Source organism: Pan troglodytes, chromosome 10 (genome assembly GCF_028858775.2).
Source record: "Pan troglodytes isolate AG18354 chromosome 10, NHGRI_mPanTro3-v2.0_pri, whole genome shotgun sequence".
Lineage (NCBI taxonomy): Eukaryota > Metazoa > Chordata > Mammalia > Primates > Hominidae > Pan > Pan troglodytes.
The window spans coordinates 40,150,886-40,175,162 of record NC_072408.2 but is presented as its reverse complement, the minus strand read 5'-3'; the positions used below and the strand labels follow the sequence as shown (position 1 = coordinate 40,175,162).

General features: G+C 46.9%; 1 protein-coding gene across 3 annotated transcripts; it reads right to left on the bottom strand.

The window, feature by feature from the left end:
• Window positions 1–20: 20 nt before the first annotated feature.
• On the bottom strand, window positions 21–6,370 carry MMP19 (matrix metallopeptidase 19). Of its 3 annotated transcripts, XM_009425177.5 has the most exons (10): window positions 6,181–6,370; window positions 5,790–5,875; window positions 4,555–4,685; window positions 4,094–4,309; window positions 2,927–3,172; window positions 2,042–2,161; window positions 1,279–1,443; window positions 991–1,118; window positions 552–810; window positions 21–147 (listed from the first exon to the last, which is right to left on the bottom strand). In XM_009425177.5, the coding sequence occupies exons 1-10, from the start codon at window positions 6,265–6,267 to the stop codon at window positions 68–70; spliced, it is 1,518 nt and encodes a 505-aa protein (XP_009423452.1). In that variant the 5' UTR covers window positions 6,268–6,370; the 3' UTR covers window positions 21–67. The 3 variants fall into 3 exon arrangements, with proteins under 3 accessions (XP_009423452.1, XP_001154045.2, XP_054519199.1); XM_001154045.8 differs by lacking the exon at window positions 21–147 and having other exon boundaries at window positions 348–810; XM_054663224.2 differs by lacking the exons at window positions 21–147; window positions 552–810 and having other exon boundaries at window positions 1,031–1,118; window positions 1,936–2,161.
• Between the last annotated feature and the right edge of the window lie 17,907 nt (window positions 6,371–24,277).

The window sequence follows — 24,277 nt, the reverse complement described above, 5'->3', positions numbered from 1 at the left end:
ATAAATGTGATTCTCAAGGATTCCAAGGCCCTTGCTCAGTTTACTGGCCATGCTGTTTTCTTGCATTTTATGTAGGAAGAACAGGACCCAGGCATCTCCCTCCACCATTGACCTCCAGAGAAGAGATGACACAGTTGGAAGGGCTGTCTAAGACAGACAGGAAATGGAATTGGGGAGTTAGAAGGGCTAAGACAGACAGGAAATGGAGTTGGGGGCCAAATCTAAGTTAGGGGATCTGAGTTAGGGGAGCACTTCTCAGGAGTGAAAATGCACAGGAGAGTGGTGGCTGGAGTTGGAAGTGTTAGAGGCCTGAGATCTATGGTCTTGCGCCTGCTACAGCACCTGCAAGGTTCTACTGAGCAGACAGGTATTTCATTCAGCTATTAGGCCTTAGGCTTCTGGGGGGGAATGAAAGGGTGGGTGGTGGAGCCTCAGGGGTTAATGTCCAAGATTGTGTCTGTGGGTGAGCAGTCAGTATTCAAATGTGGTTTCTGTGGCTGAGAGAGTGGTATCCAAGGTTATGCCCGTACCTGAGGGAGTGGTATTCCCACCTGATGGGGTAGTGTCTATAGTCTGGGGACGACAGTGCATCCAGTTGTGGGCAATATTTCTGGGATAGCCTTTCTCTACTCGAAGCTGCTGGTTGAGGCGCCAGTAGACTTTGCCCTTGAAGAAGTAGACTCGGCCATCTTGCCAACTCATAGCAGCCGAGGGCTGGTTTGGCACTCCCGTAAACAAACCCTTGATTGGTTTGGGGTAGCTGCTGAAGTCAGTTCGGGCTAGCTCGTCCCACTGCCAGTACCCGGAGCCCTGGGTATGGGATGGGTGGGGAGAGGGGAGAGGAAAAGGAGAGAGCTTAGGACCCCCAGGGGTCTACCCCCAGCCCACTGCAGCTGCAGAACATCTCCCTTCAAGCTCAAGCTTTGCTTCTCAGTATAAGGTAGCCCACTCCTCCTAAGAAGGGATTTGCCCTTGCTTTGAACTTTATACCTTAAAGAGGAACACCTTTTGGTTGAGAGGCCAATAGAGAGCTGCATCCAGGTTAGGTTCTACCCTATTCAGCTTCTTGGGGAAGCCAGGAGACATCTTGAAATTAATGTAGCGCCACACCTTGTCTCCTGAGAGCATGTGAGGAAAAAACAAGTCACCTCTGTCCTCAGGTGATAGCTTTTGGTCTCCTCCGGTCCACCCATTCAGAAACTTCTCATCTCCCTCCCTTTTATAGTTTCTTTAAGATTAGGCCCTCCTCATGTAAGACACTGTAACTAGCCCCCTTACCCTTAAAGAAGTGAATCCATTGTGTTCGAGGCGAGTAGACAGCAGCATCCAGGTTTCCGGGGAGCCCCTCCCAAAGGGCAGACACTCGGAACAAGGGGCCCGGTCCTGAATCTGATACAGTCCACACATAGTCCCCCTTGAAAGCATAGGTCTTCCCACGGGGCCCTGAGCATAATGGTGTGTCAACAAGTCAAAAAGACAGAGGTCAAGTAGACAGAAACTTGGGGGTATCTCAGGCTGACTAACAATTTGCCCTCTCCCTGCAGGCTGATTCTTCAAAAATTCATTCAACTTTAATTCAAAGAGAAAATTAAAGGCAGACAAAGAGGACTCAGAATGCTTTGTTGCTCAGAGCGTTTCAGCTTTGGTCCACTCAACGAAACAAAAGCCCTGCAGATAGCTATTCCTCCTTAGGAACCTCACCTTCCCCTCCAAGTGGCTTCCTAGTTGTCCTTCCAACCAGGTGCACCCTCTCTAACAGGCAATCTGGGTAATATAGCTTTCTCCATCTTGCTGCATTTCCAGATGTGTTCTAGTGGCCCTTAGAGCGTGGCAGCCTTGGTAAGTGCCTGCCTAAGCCACCTTTAATTTGGCTCCGAACTCTCCCTCCCCATGTCACATGTCTCCTTCCATGGTCATTAATGCCTGGGGTCTAACCTCCATTGCTCATGCTGAAGTCCCATGTCACTCCCATTTGTCCAGGCCTCAGGATCAGCAGGCTGCCCCCACCGCCTGCCAACAGCCTGGAGGGGAGGGGCCTCACCCAGCATCATGGCATCCAGTTCACTACTGCAAGGGTCTGGCATGGGACTGGGTTCTGGGGGCACAGTGGGCAGCTCTGTTTCTTCTTCTTCCTCATCCCTTATCACTGGACTCTTCTTGCCTATAAGGTAAAGTAATGCTGCTTAGGGAGAGAACTCACAGCACCTGTCCTCCACACCAGTCTCCTGTAAGTTTTGCTCAGAGGCCCCATACAGAGGGGAAAAGGGAATCCTAGAGCGTTTTCATTTGTGGTAGGCAATATTATGTTGATATCGGCGGGAGACACGTTCTAGGTTTGAGAGACACCAGAAAGGGAGAAGGAGGATTGTTAGAATGTGCATTCTTGCCGGGTGTGGTGGCTCACGCCTATAATCCTAGGACTTTGGGAGGCTGAGGCGGGTGGATTGCCTGAGCTCAGGAATTTAAGACCAGCCTGGGCAACATGGTGAAACCCCATCTCTACTAAAATACAAAAACAATTAGCTGGGCGTGGTTGCATGTTCCTGTAATCCCAGCTACTTGGGAGGCTGAGGCAGGAGAATGGCTTGAACCCGGGAGGCGGAGGTTGCAGTGAGCCAAGATCATGCCATTGCACTCCAGCCTGGGTGACAGAGTGAGGCTCTATCTCAAAAAAAAAAAAAAAAAAAAAAAAAAAAGAAGGTGCATTCTCCATCCCCAAGCATGGGTGTAAGGAGAGAGGCCTGGAAGGAAGATTAGACATAGAAGAGTCCGAGAAAAACTGCTCCTGAAAATGAAGAAGCCTGAGTAACTGGGCTGGAGAAGAAAGACACTAAGCTATATCCCTACATGGAGGCTAGACCTGTCTCTTCAAGCCTTGACGTGGGAGTCAGACTGACCCTCCCCCTCACTAGGGGGAGGGACTGACCATAGAGAGCCTGGATCCCTGCCACATCATCTGGGTGCAGCTTGAAGTGGGGCCGGTAGCCCTCGTAGACTGGGGCCATGAGGGCCTGGGAATATCGGGAGTGCCCAAGCCCCAGAGCATGGCCCACTTCATGGGCTGCAATGATGCGCAGGTTCACCCCATGGTAGGTCCCCTCAGTCCAGAACTCGTCTTCGTCGAAGTGCACACTGCCCAGCTCTGGGATGTCGGCATGGGCCAGGACTCTCCCTGGACAAAGGCAAAGGTGAACAGGAAGGAGGTCAGAGCCCGCTAGGCTAGAGCACACCCTGCCTATTATAAACTCTAATTAATGCATACCCTTAAAATTCCCCCAGCTATGTTCACTGTCTCTTGGATGCTTCTTTCTCCCCTTTCAGATTCCCCTGTCATCACCCAGTTCTCTCAGGAATGCCCATCACTGTCCCTTACCTCCCCAGCCACTCCCTGCTCTCTGACCCAGTCCTCTCTGGCCCATACCTCTAAGGTATGCCTTGAACAGGGGAACTTAAGGGAGAAAAAGAAGCATAGGCAGCCAGGGGTGATGGCTCACACCTGTAATCCCAACACTTTCAGAGGCCAAGGCAGGAGGATTGCTTGAGTACAGGAGTTTAAGACCAGCCTGGGCAACATAGCAAAACTTCATCTCTACAAAAATTAGCCAGGTGTGGTAGTGTTTGCCTGTAGTCTCTACCTGGGAGGCTGAGGCGGGAGGATCACTTGAGCCTGGGAGGTTGAGGCTGCAGTGAGCCATGATTGTGTCACTGTACTCCAGTCTGGGCAACAGAGTGAGACTGTCAAGCAAGCAAGAGAGAGGAAGGAAAGAAGGGAGGGAGGGAGGGAGAGAAGGAAGGAAGGGAGGGAGGGAGGGAGAGAGAGAAGGAGAGAAGGAAGGGAGGGAGGGAGAGAAGGAAGGGAGGGAGGGAGGGAGAGAGAAGGAGAGAAGGAAGGGAGGGAGGGAGGAAGTTTCAAACAGGAGGCTCCATGTAGATGACCAACTGCGCCTGTGCTCCCGTTAGGAGGTAATTAGAGAGCGTATGGTGCAGGTGGGATAAAGAGCAGCCCAAACATCAAGGTTCTAGAGTCACTGGTTCAAGGAGACAGAGGTAATCTCAGAGGTCTATGAGGTGGGAACTGAGAACTGTTGCCTACCAGGCCCATCAAAAGTATTGGAACAGTACGAGCTTTGGCGGCCATGGAAGGAGAGGCGGATGTCAGCCGCGCCAGCCTGCACCTCTTGGAAGGTCAAGGGAGCCACATTGCTCCAGTCCTGGAAGGCTTGACGCAGGGCTGCCCGGGCTGTGTGGGGTGGAAGGGTGGAGGGCAGGTTCAAGATGCGGAAAGTCAGGTGCTTCTTTCTCCAGCGGCCTAGTTAATGACCAGAAAACAGATTAGAAATACAGATCCTTCTGCCAACCCCAGAGAGCTCCTCTGGGTTTAGGCACTCAACCCCCAAGACAGGTGACAACCAGGTAATCGACAGGTGACAACCAGGTAATCACCAGGTGATTATCTATTCAACACTGAGCTGGTCCAGACTGTCCTAATGCCACCCACACGCCAGAACCACATCACCCCCTCCTCTCCCTCTCTTTTCCAGGCTCTGTTCTCACCCAGCAACAGGTATTTAAGGGTCTTCTGGTTGAAGGGATCCTCTAGGCCACAACGAGGCTGCCTCATGCGGGCCCTTGTGGCATCATCCAGCTGACCTGAGACTGGAAGTTCAGATGCTTCCTGAAAAGCTCTGAAGGAGGGAGAGGGATGGGTCTACCAGGACAGGAAAATCTGAAATGACTGGGAGATGATTGCTCTTTGACTTCCTGCTGCCCAAGTTCATGGCCAAGAATAGCACAGAATCCCTGAAGCTGACAGGGTTACTCCAGCCTCCAGTCCTCATAACTGGGACTTTCTCTTCTGCTCTGCAGAAATGGAGATACTCCAGCTTCATCTCCCCATTTTCAGTGTCTTTTATTTGAGTAAGTTTGCCCTCAGGTGTAGCCTTCCTCCTCTACTGCAATCTTCTTTCCTTCCTTCCTTCCTTCCTTCCTTTCTTTTTCTTCTCTCTCTCTTTCTTTCTTCCTTTCTTTCTTTTTTGGTAGAGATGGGGTCTCATTATGTTGCCCAGGTTGCTGTCAAACTTCTGGGCTCAAGCAATCCCCCTGCCTGGATCTCCCAAAGTGCTGGGATTACAGGCGTGAGCCACCATGCCCAGCCCCTCTACTGCAATTTCTAACCTTCTCCTACTCTGTGGAGGTGTCTGGCTCCCCTGCTCTGGAGAGCTTTCCACTAGTGCTCCCACCTGACAGCCTGTCCTCCTTCAGCCTTCTCCCTTCCTGAATGGATACCCGTCCCAGCCCAGCTTGCTCTGGAGCAATGTCATCCATCTATGGACTGTCATAGGGCCTAGGGGCTTTTCAAGGGACCTGAACATATCTGAGAGCAGAAAGAAAAACAATCCATTACATCAACATATAAAACTATAAAATAGAAATAAATAAGTACCAAATTGAAGGCCCACAAAAGGTAATAGCATGTCAACAACTCAACTCAGTTTTACATATCATTATACTTTATGTGGACTATAACTAAATATTAGTATTTGAGATATGATGTGGGTAGAGACTCCAAAGGAATGCTTATGGCCTAGGAAGATCCAATGCCTGTATTCCTCATCTGTGAATCCCCATCTCACCCCATGCCCCACCACCATAATAATGATCGCCACCCATCTCTAAATCCCTGGCATGGTTTAGGGTCAGGAGGAGGTGGGCCTGGGGAGAGGAAGGGATGAGAAGGAAGAAGACCTTGAGACCTTAGCCCTAAAGGCATACACCTCATAGCTTCTCACCTCAGAGCCTCGGTGATATCTTCTGGCTTGAAGTTATTAGATCCTTCTAGAGGCTTCTGTAGGTACCCATATTGTGACAGGTAGTCCTATGATGGGAGTGGAGGTAAGCAGGTTAAAAGGGGGTTAGTCTCAGAGTAAAGCTTCTAAGTGACCTAACAGATCCATCAGGAGAGGAGGGACCAGATATGGAAGCACTAATGGAGAAGCACCTTAGAGAAGGGACTCAGGTGGAACAAGGGGAAGCAGCGGGAGATGGGCAGGGTAGACCATGGGGCAGAGAGAGCAAGGGAAAGGCAGGCAGGCTGAAGGTCAGGAGGGAGGCTTCGATGGGGCTGTGGAGCAGTAACCCCTGTCCCTCCGCTGGCCCAGGTCTCTTTCTTGGGGAACTTACCACGGGCGCCACCTCTGCAAGCCCCAGGACCCGGCCTGAGACTGTCATGGGGAGTAGGAAGCCCAGCCACAGCTGCTGGCAGTTCATGGTCCCACCAGAAGAGAGCTCCAGAGGCTGTCCGTGCCTCTGACCTGAGATTTCTGGGAGCCTGGGGGGAGCAGTGCTAGGCAGAGGGGCTCTTACCCCCAGTTCTTTTTACTCTCCAGCCTCTAGTCCTCTTTATAACAGCTGAGGGGAATTTGGGGGAGAGGCAGAGGGAGGTGACTCAGCCAAGAGATATGTTGCAATTCACCATTAACCCTTGCCCTACCAGAGAGCGGAAGCCAAAGAGAGTTCCCAATCGCTTCCCTCAGAGTCCTCTGCTGGAGATGGAAAAACTTCATACTGCCCTAGGGTGAGCATCCAGGCAGGACAAGAACCAGAATCTCTGGAGAGACTAGAGATAGGGATCATGGACATCCCCTGGAATTAGACATCAATGTGCCTCAGGGACCCTGGGCCAGCAAATCACTCCGCCCCTACCTTTGAGTCTCCCTAGGATAAGCTGAGAGGTAGGAAACAGCTGAGGTAGCTTGGGTTTCAGGTGAAGGAGTCAAGCGTGAAGTCTCAGTTTCTTTGTACCCAAGACCAAGTTGGGAATATAAATGCTCCTGCAACCTACTTATGTCTGCTTTAATAAAAAGTCATTATTTCAAGAATCTAATGAGCCTGGAATATGTGGGTGTAGGTGGGACTTAACAAGGGCACAAATAAGTAAAGGGCCCAGAGCCTACCCTCAGGGAGCTTACGGATCCAGTGAGGCAGATCAGGACACCTGGGAAGAGGGGAGCCAGCGTGCCAGGCCAGAGGTGATTCACCCTAAGGGGCTTGGGGCTGGGGGGAGGTTTGCTGAGAAGTCAGGCTTTGAGATGGGCTTTGAAGGCCAGCTAAGAATTGATGGGGTAAGGCCAGGCATGGTGGCTCGCTCCTGTAATCCTAGCACTTTGAAAGGCTGAGGTGGGTGAATCACTTGAGATCAAGAGTTCGAAACCAGCCTGACCAACATGGTGAAACCTTGTTTCTACTAAAAATACAAAAATTAGCCAGGTATGGTGGCGGGCGCCTGTAATCCCAGCTACTCGGCAGGCTGAGGCAGGAGAATCACGTGAACCCAGGAGGCAGAGGTTGCAGTGAGCTGAGATCACACCATTGCACTCCAGCCTGGGCAACAGAGCAAAAACTCCATCTCAAAAAAAAAAGAATTGATAGGGTAAAAGGATACTGAGAGACAGACAGTGCAGGTCTTGAGTAAAAGTGCAGAGCTGAGAGACTGCTGTACTCAGTAAGTCAGAAGGGTCAGGACTGCTTCATTCACCACTGAAGCCCGAGTGCCTACCCCAGGCCACCTCCATGCTTTCGAGGCTGTGCTTAATAAATCACTGTCAAAGAATGACCGGGGTGGGAAAGTGGTTGGGAGACAGAATTTGGAGAGGGCCTTAAATGCTATGCAAGGAAAAGAAGAAAAACTTACATTTAAAAATACCGGACGGGAGCGGTGGCTCACGTCTGTAATCCCAGCACTTTCGGAGGCTGAGGTGGGCGGACCACGAGGTCAGGAGTTTGAGACTAGCCTGGCCAACATAGCAAAATCTTGTCTCTACTAAAAATACAAAAATTAGCCAGGTGTGATGGCATGCGCCTGTAATCCCAGCTACTGGGGAGACTGAGGCAGGAGAATTGCTTGAACTGGGGAGGCGGAGATTGCAGTGAGCTGAGATCGCGCCACTGTACTCCAGCCTGGTGACAGAATGAGACTCTGTCTCAAAATTAATTAATTAATTAATTAAAATAAAAATACCTATTATCGGGTGATGGGTGAACCAAAATCTCACAAATCACCACTAAACACTAAAGAACTTATGTAACCAAATACCACCTGTTCCCCAAAAACCTATGGAAATAAAAAATTAAAGGAATTAAAGTCCGGGCATGGTGACTCACACATGTAATCCCAGCACTTTCGGAGGCCGAGGTGGGTGGATCACCTGAGGTCAAGAGTTTGAGACCAGCCTGACCAACATGGTGAAACCCCGTCTCTACTAAAAATACAAAAATTAGCCAGGCGTGGTGTCACGCGCCTGTAATCCCAGCTACTCAGGAGGCTGAGGCAGGAGAATTGCTTGAATCCGGGAGACAGAGGTTGCAGTGAGCTGAGATTGCACCACTGCACTCCATCCTGGGCGACAGAGCGAGACTCTGTCCCCCCACAAAAATAAATAAATAAATAAATAAATAAATAAATAAAAAGCTACTATGTATTACATGCTTTATATATTACCTCCTATAGTTCTCACAGCCATCTGGTGAGGGGAAAATTATTCCGGCCACTTTTTGTAGGAGGAAATAGATACTCAGAAAGGGAAATTTGACCAAGAACATGGAACTCCCAACTGGCCTGACCTTATTTAAATCCCTCTGCTGACTCTATAACTCATGCTCTTTCCATACACTACACTGACACTTAGAGCTTTGTTCTTTAAGTAACTAGGACCCCTGAAGGCTCCACCATCACTTACACATCATACAACATTTTCATATTGTTCAAAAGCACAGTGAAGTAGACATAGGAATGGGGGAAAAGGTAACTGAACTTTTATGTTCTCAGAAGGGCTGGGAGGCCACAAGGGAACACCTCACAGCCCAGGATCAAGGTGGGGGATGCTCCTGATCCATATTGCTGCCCTCAATGATGCTGGTCCATCTGGCCCATCCACCACCCAACTGGTAACCATTGGGTGACTAAGTCTCAAGTGACCAGTGACAGGCAAGGAAGGACAGAAAGCCTCTGAGCGATAAGTGACAGGGCCCATCACCAAGGCTGATGCACCCAGGAAATGATGGAGTTTGGGGACAAGTTCCTGCTTAGTCCCCTGCAGGGCTCTTCCTCCTCTCTTTCTACCCCCTTTCCAGTCTTTCTCCTTTTGAGAACAGAACATGGGCCAATTGAAAATTAATTACGATTTTTAAAATTAATGTTTTGTGTTTTTTTCCTGAATAAGTTATTCATCATTCATTATAATATTTGGTATTAGAAAATACCAAAACAAACAAGGAAGAAAATGAAAACCACTAGTAAATTCTACCCAAAAGAGAACCACTAGTAACATTTTGATGCATTTCTTTGAAACTGTCTGTGGAACTGAGTTCACCCAGCTCCGCCTGCCTGGCCTCAGCCCCTAGAGACTGGCTGGGAGGGAGGAGAAAGCTTTAGGAGCCAGAGAGGATAATGGAGGAGAGGTGAGGGGAGGGGTGGGGAAGAGACAGACAAGGAGGATGCAAGGGACAGGAGTAAAGTAAAATGAATGTTATAGCAAATTACTCCCTCCCCTTAGAAACCTCATGTAAGGAAAAAAAGAAAAAAAAAAATTTTTTTTTTGGGTCTCCCAGGCTGGAAAACAGTGGCACAATAATCCTGGCTCGCTGCAACCTTCGCCTTCTGGGCTCAAGCAATCCTCCCACCTCAGCCTCCTGCATAACTGGGGCTACAGGCACACACCACCCAGCCCAGCTAACTTTTGTATTTTTTGTAGAGAGTGTGGGGGGTGGGGGAGGCGGGTTTCCTATGGTGCTCAGGCTGGTCTTGGGCTCAAGTGATCGGCCCACCTCGGCCTCCCAAAATGCTGTGATTATACGTGTGAGCCACTGTGCCTAACCAGAAAAAAAAAGTGTGTGTGTGTATATATATGTATATATATATATATTTATATATTTAGTGTGTTAGGGAGAGAGATGGCAGTTATCATAAGGTGAGGGTGGGTACTAACTCCGGCCTCAGAAGGCCTGGGGGTGGAACTATATTCTAGCAACTTAGGAGCCAGGAGAGAGAGAATAAATCAAAAGTAAAAGCTGCCAAACAGATAACTTCATTTAAATTTTAACAACAACCCTTCAGCCAGTATTATCATCTTTTTTACTCCTTTTCTGAGACTGAATCTCACTCTGTAGCCCAGGCTGGAGTGCAGTGGCGCAATCTCGGCTCACTGCAACCTCTGCCTCCCGGGTTCAAGCAATTCTCCTGCCTCAGCCACCCGAATAGCTGGGATTACAGGCGCGTGCCACCACACCCAGCTAATTTTTGTACTTTTAGTAGAGATGGGATTTTGCTGTGTTGGCCAGACTGGTCTCAAACTCCTGAGCTCAAGTGATCCACCTCCCTTGGCCTCCCAAAGTGCTGGGATTACAGGCGTGAGCCACCGCACCTGGCCGGTATTATCATCTTTTTACAGAAAGAGAAACTGAGTCTCTAATAAGTTGCTTCAGGTCACATAGCTAGGATGCAACAGAGCCTGGAGCAGGCTCTAAAGCTGCCATATTTGCTCAGCACTCTTCAGTCTCCCAGAGTTCCCACAGGCACCCAAACAAAAGCCCCTAGAGTCAGGAGCTGCAGGCTGGGCACATGTGCAAGGACTGGATGACTAATTGTTGCCAGCACAGCATCATGACCATCCCCTCCACCAGCCCCTACCCCCTGAGCCGGGCTGACCCAGCTCTTTTTTGTCATCTCTAAATTTGTCATCTCTCACTGGGGGAGATGTGGACGTGTGTGCGAAGGGTTAGGACATGTGGCTTGCCTGCCCCAAAAAGAGAACTTGATCTGAGAGAAAAAAATGGGTTCTTTGTCTTGCTTGCTCCCTTCCTGCAAATTGGTTTCCCTCTCTGTCCACAAATTGTGGCAAAAGAGTTTTACAGAAATATTTTTAATGACAATATTTTAAACTATAGCAAGTGGGAGTAGAGTAGACCTCTGAGAGTATTTTCTAATGATCAGGGGCCATGGGGTTATGGGTGGAAGGCAAAAGTTTGTAGAGATTTCTAAGCCCAGCAGAAGCTAATCTCAAAGCTATCGCCCACCCCCTCTGACAGCCACCCTTACCCTGTGGAGGCAGTGGGCAGGGAAGCTGGGGAAAGAAGAAAGGGGAATCCTGGAGGGCAGGTAGAAGGGCAAGTCTGGAGCCTGAAACTGGAAACTGGAGGTGAGAAAAACATGAGCTGTAACCAAGTTAGGGCTGGCCCCGACTTTGCCCTTGACCTGGATAAATGTGGGAGTTGGTGGTGTTAGCCTCTGACCTGTTTCCCCCTCAGGGAGTCAGGAGATAGGGAGCCTTCTTTGGCAGAGTGGGGTTGAATTTTTAAGCTGTTACCCTGGAAACCTCTGTTTTTAGGCGGACTCCCCTACATACCCACAAACACAGACACACACACACACACTTCTTTAATTACTCATAAGTTCCTAGAAGCCGTATGGGAAGTGATGGTCAGGACTGTGCACAGCTGGAATTGGTTAGTGACCAGGGAAGTGGGAGGGGCTTGGGGATGGCTCAGGGACAGGGCCAGCACATTCTGTTTCCATGATGCTCCAAACTTCCTCAACCCCCATATGAACACTTCCTGGCGTTCCCACCCACCCACCACTGCAGCTTGCACACACACTGCGTCGGGCACTGGCCTGCATCAGCTCAGTTGAGAGGACATCAGACCCAAATCCAGAAGTTCTTCAGTTTCTGCCAAAGTGTGAGGGAGACCAACATCTGCTCCCCTTCTCCATTTCTCAGAAAAAGGTGCTGTCCCACAGGACTCCCCTGGAAATGGCTGGAGGCTTTTCTTTTCTTTTCTTTTCTTTCCTTTTTTTTTTTTTTTTTTTTTTTTGGTGAGACAGAGTCTCACTCTGTCGCCCAGGCTGGAGTGCTATGGCATGATCTCAGCTCACTGCCACCTCCACCTCCCGGGTTGAAGTGATTCTCCTGCCTTGGCCTCCCGAGTAGCTAGGATTGCAGGCATGTGCCACCATGCCCAGCTAATTTTTGTATTTTCGCTAGAAATGGGGTTTCACCGTGTTAGCCAGGCTGGTCTCAAACTCCCGACCTCAGGTGATCCACCTTCCTCGGCCTCCCAAAGTGCAGGGATTACAGGCGTGAGCCACCACCCCCAGCCTGGTGCCTTCTACTGGTGGTCTTATTCCCCAGCACAGCGCCTGTTGCATGAAGGGATGAATTATAGCCCCTGGGACAAGGAGGAGACTAGAGAAATGAGAAATGTCAGTGTTCTCTCAGCATCTGGGATGATAGGGAAATGAAGGTAGCACATGGGTTTTTTGCTGCTCCTAGGAATGGCAGGCTTTTCTTTCAAGAAAACCAAACTGCTTTTCCTAAGGGAGGTAGGATGTGGGTAAGCACTTTGCCCTCTTGTCCTCACCCTGTGACACCAGGAAACAGATCTGTCTTGACGTTGGGAACTGTCATGGGCATGGAAAACCCATGTTTGGTTCCTTTTTTGTTGGCAAAGGGGCTTGATAGGGGATTGGCAAGGGAAAGAGCCCAGCGCTGACCTCTCCTTCTTTTTTTTTTTTTTTTTTTTTTTTGAGACAGAGTTTCGCTCTTGTTGCCCAGGCTGGAGTTCAGTGGCGCAATCTCAGCTCACCACAACCTCCACCTCCCGGGTTCAAGCGATTCTCCTGCCTCAGCCTCCCGAGTAGCTGGGATTACAGGCATGTGCTACCACGCCCGGCTAATTTTTAGTAGAGAGGGAGTTTCTACTAAAACCCAGAGGACGTCAGACCCAAATCCAGAAGTTCTTCAGTTTCTGCCAAAGTGTGAGGGAAATCAACATCTGCTCCCCTTCTCCATTTCTCAGAAAAAGGTGCTGTCCCACAGGAGTCCCCTAGAAATGGCTGGAAGCTTTTCTTTTCTTTTCTTTTCTTTTTCTGTTTCTTTTTTTTGTGAGACAGAGTCTTGCTCTGTCCTCACCTTGGGTGAGGACAAGAGGGCAAAGTGCTTACCCACAACCTACCTCCCTTAGGAAAAGCAGTTTGGTTTTCTTGAAAGAAAAGGCTGCCATTCCTAGAAGAAGCAAAACCCCCTGTGCTACCTTCATTTCCCCGTCATCCCAGATGCTGAGATAACACTGACGCTTCTTATTTCTCTAGTCTCCTTCTTGTCCCAGGGGCTAGAATTTATCCCTTCATGCATCCTGGTGAGCCACTGCGCCCAGCCTGACCTCTCCTTTTGAAGAGAGTGGTAACTAGATGAGGGAGGGAAAGTTGGGAAAGACCTAGCTCTGTTCGTGCCAGGCCAGCAACTGCAGAGAGGGGTTTTGGGGTGAGAAGGCTGTCCTTGATGACGAAGGGATGCCTTGACACCTGTTTTGATGGGGTGGGGGGTTCTCCGCAACCCCTATTTTGCCTCTAAATTTTTTAAGAAGGATACTGGGTGTTCACCAGTGTGTTTTTATTCTTTTTTAAATGGAATTCATTAATTTGACCATAGGGGAAGGGTTGATGCTGTGTACAAGTATATCTTGCACAGAGGAAGAAAGAACTAAAAGGTTTTAAAGTGGTTTTAAAGGGGCACAATTCCAAACTCAAACTGGAATTGAGCTGTGTGCAACTTTGGCACAATGAGCACTTCTGCTCAGCTGTGAAAGGAGTTTTTGAAATGTGAAACAGGAAAAGATAACTGAGAAAAAAGACTGTTGATCCTAAGGAGACTGTTTTCTCAGATTTTTCATCTTTCTTTGCATTCACTGGTTTGGAACCACCTTCACTGTGAATCTCTCCTGGGCAAACAGAATGTGAGTTGTTGCCTTCACACAGCCCCACAAACTAGAGGACATTTTACAGGGCTAGTGTCACCCTCCCCAGTGAATTCTTGGAGCCACACAGTCTTGGTGCATAGCATGGTCTTCGGGTCTCAGTTCCCTTCCTAATCCTTAGTCTTGTGGTTTTTAAGTGGAATCAGCATCCCAGACTAAAAAGCAACATTTATAGCTCCTTGAACAAGCCACCAGGGAGGCACAAATACCTCCCTGCTGTCTATAATACACCCTTACAAATCACAAGCTGGCTGTGTGATTGTCACCCTGTTTGACCTGGGGTAAGAGGGCACAAAGGAGGAAGCAGAAGGGGAAATTAAGTCTGAACTAAACAATGCCATAATACAAAGAAATTCCAGACTGCTTTTTTATGCTCTCAACTTCCAGAGGGACCTAAGACCCTGTTAAGTGAAAACTCAGGAAATGTTGACTACATCTTTTGCAAAAGGCTGAAAGACAGAAGACAGAGTGAGGTTGCAGGACCCAAGGATTGATCCCTGGTCTTCAGCACCTTTTAACTGAAATGAGGAGGACCCAGCCAGACAGGACCTAATAGGTTACTTGGATATTTCAGATAATTTGTCCTGGGGTTGTTGCCTCTTCTCAGCGCCCGGTTTAGAGAACATAAGTCTCAAGCCATAACAGTCCAAAGGGGACATTACATCCTCAAGTCTTCCATTTTCAAGTGCCTCGTCATGAGTTGGAGAAACCTGGCCCAACACTTTGCTGACTCCTGACCACATTCCAGGCTTTGCTGCTAGCATAGCAGGGAATTGCTCTTTAGTGAGATCAAAAGCCTTGTTACAGGGAGGAGTTTCACAAGGGGAACCTAACTCTGTGGATGCCCCAGCTCTCTTTTTTGGTTGTGAATGTTCTCTACTTAAGGTAATACTTGGTTAATATACTTTTTTAATTGAGAGATAGCACACATGCAATAAAATGTATAAAGTGCACTAATTTTAAGTGTGTATTTTGATTTTTAAAAATGTGTATATTGGCCTATGAAGCCATCACTCAGATCAAGATAGAAAATATTTCAGGCACCCCATGTTCTTTCCTTGTCTGTATTCCATCAAAGGTATTCTAGGCCAGGTATGGTGGTTCACACCTATAATCCCAGCACTTTGGGAGGCTGAGGTGGGAGGATAGCTTAAGCCCAAGAGTTTGAGACCAGCCTGGCAACATAGGGAAGCCCCCATCTTTAAAAAAAAAAAAATCCATCCTGGCCAACACAGTGAAACCCCGTCTCTACTAAAAATACAAAAATTAGCTGGGCACGGTGGCGCATGCCTGTAATCCCAGCTACTTGGGAGGCTGAGGCAGGAGAATTGCTTGAGCCTGGGAGGTGGTGGTTGTGGTGAGCTGAGATAGTGCCACTGCACTCCAGCCTGGGTAACAGAGCGAGACCCAGTCTCAAAAAAAAAAAAAATTATCCAAATGTCATAGCGCATGTCTGTGGTCCCAGGTACTCTGGAGGACGAGTCAGGAGGATCACTTAAGCTTGGGAAGTTGAAGCCGCAGTGAGCTGTGATCCTGCCACTGCACTCTAGCCTGGGCAATGCAGCAAGACCCTGTCTCAAAAAAACATCTACAAACACCTGTTCTGCTTGCTGCTTGTTCTTTTTTTAAAATTTTTTTAAAATTTGAGACAGGGTCTCTAAAGGTTATATGGAAAGGTAAAAATAAAACACAACAAAACAGAATAGTCAACTCAATATTCAAGAACAAAGTCAGCGGGCTAATACTACAAGACTTCATGACTAATAATAATAAAGACAGTGTGGTATTGGTGAAAGAATAGACAAATAGGCTGGGTGAGGTGGCTCACACCTGTAATCCTAACACTTTGAGAGGCTGAGGAGGGTGGGTCACTTGAGCTCAGGAGTTTGAGACCAGCCTGGGCAACATACTGAAACCCCATCTCTACAAAAAAATGCAAAAATGAGCTGGACATAGTGGCGTGCACCTGTAGTCCCAGCTACTTGGGAGGCTGAGGTGGGAGGTTGGCTTGAGCCCAGAGGTTGCAGTGAGACAAGATCGCACCACTGCACTCCAGCCTGGGTGACAGAGCCAGACCTTGTCTCAAGAAAAAAAGGATAGATAAGTAGATCAATGGAGCAGAATAGAGAGCCCAGAAACAGAAATAGAGCCGCATAAATATAGTCAACTGAGCTCTGACGGAGGAGCAAAGGCAATACAATAGAGCAAAATAGTCTTTTCAATAACTGTGCTAGAACAGCTGGAAATCCTCATGCGAAAAAAATGAATCTAGACGCAGACCTTATATCCTTCACAAAAATTAGCTCAAAATGGATCATAGACCTAAATGTAAAATGCAAAATTACAGAACTCCTGGAATATAACATAGGAGAAACCTAGATGACCTTGGGTATGGAAATAACTTTTTAGATACAATACCAAAGACATGGTTCATAAAAAAAAGGGATAAATTGCACTTAATTAAAATTAAAAACTGCTCTGCTAAAGACAATGTTAAGAGAATGAGAAGACATGACACAGACTGGAAGAAAATATTTGCATATCTTAATCAGATATCTTATCTGACTTGTTTATCAGATATGTTTATCTGATTAAGGACTGCTAACTAACATATGCAAAGATCATTTAAAATGCAATAAATATATAACCCAATTAAAACATGGGCAAAAGATCTGAAGAGTCACCTCATCAAATAAGATATACAGATTGCAGGTAAGCATATGAAAAGATGTTTGACATCATATGTCATTAGAGAACTGCAAATTAAAACAACAGTGAGATATCACTTACACCTATTAGAATAGCCAAAATCCAAAACACTGACCATACCAAATGCTGGCAAGGATATGGACCAAAAGGAACTCTCATTCATTGCTGGTGGAAGTGCAAAATGGTACAGTTACTTTGAAAGACAGTTTGGCAGTTGCCTACAAAATTAAACATACTCTTATCATATGATCCAGCAGTTGTGCTCCTTCGTATTTACCCAAATGAACTGAAAAGTTATGTCCATACAAAATTTCCACATGGATGTTTACAGCAGCTTTATCCATAATTGCTGAAACAGGGAAGCAACCAAGATGTCCTTCAGTAAGTGAATGTATTAATAAACTGTAGTATATCCAGACAATAGAATATTATTTATTACTAAAAAGAAATGAGTTATCAAGCTGTGAAAAGACATGGAGGAAACTTAAATGCATATTACTAAGTAAAAGAAGCCAATCTGGGCCTGGCGCAGTGGCTCATGCCTGTAATCCCAGCATTCTGGGAGGCCAAGGCAGATGGATCACCTGGGGTCAGGAGTTTGAGACCAGCCTGGCCAACATGGCGAAACCCCATCTCTACTAAAAATACAAAAAAAAAAATTAGCCGCCTGTGGTGGCGGGTGCTTGTAATCCCAGCTACTTGGGAGGCTGAGAAAGGAGAGTTGCTTGAACCTGGGAGGTGGAGGTTGCAGTGAGCCGAGATCGCGCCACTGTACTCCAGCCTGGGCGACAGAGTGAGACTCTGTATCAAAAAAAAAAAAAAAAAAAAAATTAGCCTGATGTGGTGGCATACACTTGTGGTCCCAGATACTCAGAGGCTGAGGTGGGAGGACCGCTACACCCCAGGAGGAGGAGGTTGCAGTGAATTGAGATCATGCCACTGCACTCCAGCCTAAGTGACAGAGTGAGACCCCATCTCAAAAATAAATGAATAAATAAACAAAATAAAATAAACAAGCCAATCTGAAAAGGCTACATGCTATGATGTAGCTTGCATGTATGATTCTAACTATATGACATTCTGGGAAAGGCAAAATCATGGAAACAGTAAAAAGATCAGTGTCAGGCTGGATGTGATGGCTCATACCTGTAATCCTACCACTTTAGGAGGCTGAGGCAGGAGGATCCCTTGAACCCAGGAGTTCAAGACCAGCCTGGGCAACATGGCAAAACCCCATGTCTACAAAAAACCAAAAACGGCCAGGCGCGGTGGCTCACGCCTGTAATCCCAGCACTTTGGGAGGCCAAGGTGGGTGGATCATGAGGTCAGGAGTTCGAGACCAGCCTGGCCAACATGGTGAAACCCCGTCTCTACTAAAAATACAAAAATTAGCTGGGCATGGTGGCAGGCGCCTGTAATCCCAGCTACTTGGGAGGTTGAGGCAGGAGAATCGCTTGAACCTGGGAAGTGGAGGTTGCAGTGAGCCAAGACCATGCCATTGCATTCTAGCCTGAGCAGCAGAGTGAGACTCCGTCTCAAAACAAAAACAAAAACAAAAATTAGCTGAGTATGGTGGTGTGTACCTGTGGTCCCAGCTACTCGGGAGGCTGAGTCAGGAGGATTGCTTGAGCCCAGGAGATCAAGGCTATGGTGAGCTGTGGTCACACCCCTGCACTCCAGCCTGGGAGACAGAGTGAAATCCTGTTTCAAAAATTAATTAATTAGGCCGGGCACGGTGGCTCACGCCTGTAATCCCGGCACTTTGGGAGGCTGAGGCGGGTGGATCACGAGGTCAAGAGATCAAGACCATCCTGGATAACACAGTGAAACCCCGTCTCTACTAAAAATACAAAAAAATTAGCCGGGCGTGGTGGCGGGCGTCTGTAGTCCCAGCTACTTGGGAGCCAGAGGCAGGAGAATGGCGTGAACCCGGGAGGAGGAGCTTGCAGTGAGCAGAGATCGCGCCACTGCACTCCAGCCTGGGCGACAGAGCAAGACTCCGTTAGGAGATATACATAATGTAAATGACAAGTTAATGGGTGCAGCACACCAACATGGCACATGTATACATATGTAACAAACCTGCATGTTGTGCACATGTACCGTAGAACTTAAAGTATAATAAAAATATATATATTTTAAAAATTAATTAATTAATTACATGCATTTATGTTCACTCTGTCCTCTAAAATGTTAATAAAGGAATAAACCCACAAGGACAAGGAGAACAGGAGAAGAGTCAATGCATGGGAGATGACAACACATTTTTGGAAGAGGGAAGTCAAATAGAGGAGTGATAACATATAGTTTGGAGAGAGTTGAAGCCTAAATGCCCATGGAAGGTGAAACAAACAGGAAGCAAACCAATTTATGCCCTGACCCTGTCTCCTTTTTTTTGAGATGGAGTTTCGCTGTTGTCACCCAGGCTGGAGTGCAATGACATGATGTCGGCTCACTGCAACCTCTGCCTCCCAGGTTCAAGTGATTCTCCTGCCCAGCCTCCTGAGCAGGTAGGATTACAGGCAACTGCCACCAGACCCAGCTAATTTTTTGTATTTTTAGTAGAGATGGGGTTTCACCATGTTGGCCAGGCTGGTCTCGAACTCCTGACCTTAAGTAATCCACCTGCCTTGACCTCCCAAAGTACTGGGATTACAGGCGTGAACCACCGCGCCCGGTCGACCCTGTCTCTTTTATTCCAGAAGTATCAGAAATTGAAGGCATCAATCTCTCAGATGGCAGGGGAAGGGATAATTTAAATAAGACATATAGTTTATATAAGATCCGCAGTAAAAAAGTTTGTGGACCAGGCACAGTGGCTCGCGCTTGTAATCCCAGCACTTTGGGAGGCCGAGACGAGCAGATCACTTGACGCCAGGAGTTCAAGACCAGCCTGGCCAACATGGTGAAACCTCATCTCTACTAAAAATACAAAAATTAGATTACAGGTGTGTGTGGTGGGATAAGCCTGTAATCCCAGCTACTCGGGAGGCTGAGGCATAAGAATCGCTTGAACCTGGGAGGTGGAGGTTTTAGTGAGCCAAGATCATGCCACTGCACTCCAGCCTGGGTGACACAGCAAGAATCTGTCTGAAAAAATAAAATTTATTGAGGCCCCTATACTTGTGTTTCTCTCACCAGGCCCAGGCAAATTCCCAGCAGATGTGAGGTTTGTTCTCCAGAGAAATTGATCCTGGGGAGGCAGAGCAGGGCATGAAACCAGACTGAAAGCAGAGATTTAAGTGAAAGTCACTGTATTCCTTTCCTATGGCTACTAAAACAAAATACCATAAATTGGCTGGCTTTCAAACAACAGCTATGTATTCCGTCACTGTCCTGGAGGCCAGAAGTCTGAAATCTAGGTGTCAGCAGGGTCACACACCCTGCAAAGGCCTTGGAGAAAATCTGTTCCTTGCCATTTCCAGCCCCTGGTGGCTCCAGGTATTCTTTGGCTTACGTCCACATTATTCGAATCTCTGCTTTCGTCTTCACATTATCTTCTCCTTTGTGAGGATCTCCATCTAACCATCTCACCTCCCTCTGCCTCTGTCTTATAAAGGTGTGTGTAATAGTGTTTAGGGCCCATCTGGATAATCCAGAATAAAAATCTTTTTTCTTTTTCTTAAAAATCCTTAATTTAATCACATCTTTTGCTATACAAGTTACTTTTTTGTTGTTTTGTTGTTGTTGTTGTTGTTGTTGTTGTTGTTGTGTTGTTTTTTTTTTTTTTTTGAGACGGCATCTTGCTCTGTCACCAGGCTGGAGTGCAGTGGTGTGATCTTGGCTCACTGCAACCTCCACCTCCCAGGTTCAAGGGATTCTCCTGCCTCAGCTTCCTGAGTAGCTGGGACTACAGGTACCTGCCACCACACTCAGCTAATTTTTTGTATTTTTAGTACAGATGGGGTTTCACCGTTTGACCAGGATGGTCTCGATCTCCTGACGTCGTGATCCGCTCACCTCAGCCTCCCAAAGTGCTGGGATTACAGGCCTGAACCACTGCACCCAGCCATATGCAAGGTACTTTTAACTCTTTCATCAAATAATGTAATAGTCACAGGTCCTGGGGAATAGGAAGTAAATATATATCTGGAGGTGGGGGCACTCTTTCTGCCTATCAGAGTTACCATACTGAAGAATGAGACTCCTTGTCCTTCCCCGCTGCCAGTGTACTGGCATCCAGAATTTCACCCACCATACAGAAAACTGGAGTATTCTTCTCTGGCAGGACTGAATAGCTCCAGAGGAAAGCACAAACACTGATACTTGGGTAGCCCCTTGACAAAAAGCCAACACACTGCCTGCTTCCCCACAGTGAAACTCATCATCAGCAGGTCACTGTGAAACACACAGAGCTTCTAACTAGGTTTTTTAGTTCCACACTCTTACATATTAATGAACAGTCACAGTTCACAAGACATCTGAGGAAAACTTCCAGTATGGAAAACTGAGACCAGAACAAACAAGAAAAAAAAAAAAAAAGACTTGGAGAAACAAAGAGAATAAGCAACAGAAAAAGATTGCTTTTTAAATATATATATTTTTGGACAGGAGAAAACATCAGTGCCATGAAATGAAAGGTGCTGTTTTTTTTCTTTCTTTTTTTTTTTTGAGAGTCTCACTCTGTCGCCCAGGCTGGAGAGCAGTGGCGCGATCTTGGCTCATTGCAACCTCTGCCTCCCAGATTCAAGTGACTCTCCTGCCTCAGCCTCCTGAGTAGCCGGGATTATAGGCGAGCACCACCATGCCTGGCTAATTTTTGTATTTTTAGTAGAGACGGGGTTTTGCCATGTTGGCCAGGCTGCTCTCAAACTCCTTGCCTTGGCTTATCAAAGTGAAAAGGTGCTATTTTTTATAATTCAAAGAACAAGAAAAAAGTCATGGAAATTTAAAGTATGGTAACCAACATAAAAACATTCCATTGGAAAAGCTGGAAGCTAAAGTCAGGGAAATCTCTAAGTAGAACAAAAAGACTAAATGAGTGACAATAGGAGTGAAAAGGATAGAAAACTCAAATGTCAGTTGAGAAGATATAATATCAGAAAGGAACAACAGAGAGAGAAATAAGGAGGAAATTACCAAGGAAATAATATGAAAATGCTTTCCAGGCCAGGTACAGAGGCTCAAGCCTGTAGTCCCAGCACTTTGGGAGGCCAAGGCAGGAAGAACTTGAACCCAGGGGTTTGAGACCAGCCTGGGCAACACAGGAAGACCCCATCTCTACAAAAAATAAAAATGAATTAGCCAGGCGTGGTGGCGAGCACCTGTAGTCCCAGCTATTCCGGAGGCTGAGGTGGGAAAATCTCTTGAGCCTGGGAGGTCAAGGGTACAGTGAGCCGTGTTTGTGCCACTGCACTCCAGTCTGTGTGACAGAGCAAGACCCTGTCTCAAAAAAGAAGTTTTCCAAAACTGAAGATTAGTCTCAAAATTTAAAAAAGTGTTCTAAGCATTCAGAAAGATAAAAATAAAGATAGAAATATACCAATCACATCATCAAGTTAAAGAGTGGATCCCAAAAACTTTCTTTTCTTTCTTTTTTTTTTTTTCTTTTTTGCGACAGAGTCTTGCTCTGTTGCCCAGGCTGGAGTATGCAGTAGCACAATCTTGGCTCTCTACAGCCTCTGCCTCCCGGGTTCAAGCGATTCTCCTGCCTCAGGCTCCTGAGTAGCTGGGATTACAGGCGCCTGCCACCACAGCCGGCCGATATTTTTTTTTTTTTTTTTTTTTTTGAGACGGAATCTCGCTCTGTCTCCCAGGCTGGAGTGCAGTGGTGCGATCTCGGCTCACTGCAACCTCCTCCTCCCGGGTTCAAGCAATTCTCCTGCGTCAGCCGCCCAAGTAGCTGAGATTACTGGCACCCGCTGCCACACCTAATTTTTTTTTATTTTTAGTAGAGACAGGGTTTCACCATGTTGCTTGCCCAGGATGGTCTTGATCTCCTGCCCTCGTGATCCTCCAGTCTCGGCCTCCCAAAGTGCTGGGATTACAGGCGTGAGCCACCTCGCCCAGGTTTTTGGTTTTTTTGTTTTGTTTTTTTTTTTTTTTGAGACGGAGTCTCGCTCTGTCGCCGAGGCTGGAGTGCATTGGCGTGATCTCGGCTCATTGCAACCTTCGTCTCCCGGGTTCACGCCATTCTTCTGCCTCAGCCTCCCGACTAGTTGGGACTACAGGCGCCCGCCACCATGCCTGGCTAATTTTTTTTGTTTTTGTTTTTGTTTTTGTATTTTTAGTAGAGACGGGGTTTCATCCTGTTAGCCAGGATGGACTCAATCTCCTGACCTCGTGATCCGCCCACCTCCGCCTCCCAAAGTGCTGGGTTTACAGGCGTGAGCCACCGCGCCCGGCCCTTTGTTTGTATTTTTTTAGTAGAGATGGGGTTTCACCATGTTGGCCACTCTGGCCTCAACCTCCTGACCTCAGGTGATCTGCCCACCTCGGCCTCCCAAAGTGCTGGGATTACAGGCATGAGCTACTGCACCCAGCCCCTAAAACTTTCAGAGAGAAAGCACAAGTCATATATTAGGTATCAGGAATGAGATGACATCTGTTTTCTCAATGCAATATTGAAGGCTAACGTTAAAAAAAAATGCCTTTAAAATTCTGAAAGAAATTATTTTAACCTAGAATTAAATACCCAGCCAAACTATAAGTCAAATGTGAAAGGTGAATAAAGGCATCTTCAGAAATTCAAGCTCACAATTTATCTTTCTTGTACCTTTTCTCAGTAAGGTTTTGTAGGGGCCAAAGGAAAACTTACCCTCTAGCCTCTGAAGGTTCACTGAAAACTCAACTCACAAAAGGCAGATTGATTGGAGAAAAGGCATACAAACTTAATAATGTGTACAGGAGAGACAGCCGTAGAATGATTATCCTATCCCCAGTGTGGTGCAGAAGCTTATATACCATCTCGAGGTTACAGATAGAATGGGGCTCAGAGCATGGCCAAAAACAGGCTACAGTGGTAAATCAAGTTATAGTGGCAAAACAGATAATGGGAAGGCGAGAAGAGGCCTGGCTAGCAAAGGTCGTCTTGTTCTGCAAATGAAACCTCTCAAGCAGCAGCCCTCAAAGAGGATTGATGGTACATGTTTCTTTCAGGGGTTTAAAGGTGTCAGACTCTCAGTGAATCTTCTCTGGATCTGGGCAAGGGAAGGCCAAGCTGTATCAATGCAGATTCTTACAGATGCAAATCTTCCCCCACAAAATACAGCTTTACAGAGCTACTATTTTCTGGCTCTCTGACAGCCATCTCAGAATATATCAAATAAATATATTTTGGGGTAAAACATTTTTATTTCCTTCAGTCCCCACTTTGAAACTTAAAAATGATTCAAATATTAAAAGTCAGGTTGATAGCTTTGGAGAGATTTGAGTTGAAGGTTGTTAGATAGAGATAGAGAAAGGAGCCGACAAATTTGGATAAGCAGAAAAGAGCAAATTTAAATGTATCATCCCATTTCTTCATTAATCAGAGTCTTAGTTCTGAGAATAGATCAGTTTGGTTAAACAGCTGTGTCCCATTCTAGGAGGTGCCACTGCAGATGGGCTAGGCCTCTATTTATGATGCAGACAAACAGATCTTTAATAAGAGTCATTTATATGGAAACGGAAGAAGAGCAAAAGTTAATGTCAGGAGTAGTCTATAAATTCATTTTTGCAGAGTCTCTAAAGTATCTTCAGATTGCCAATGCAATCCGACAGATTTTTCTGAATTGTAATTCGAACCAGGTGTTCAGGTGAACTTTCTGAGTATTCTATACAT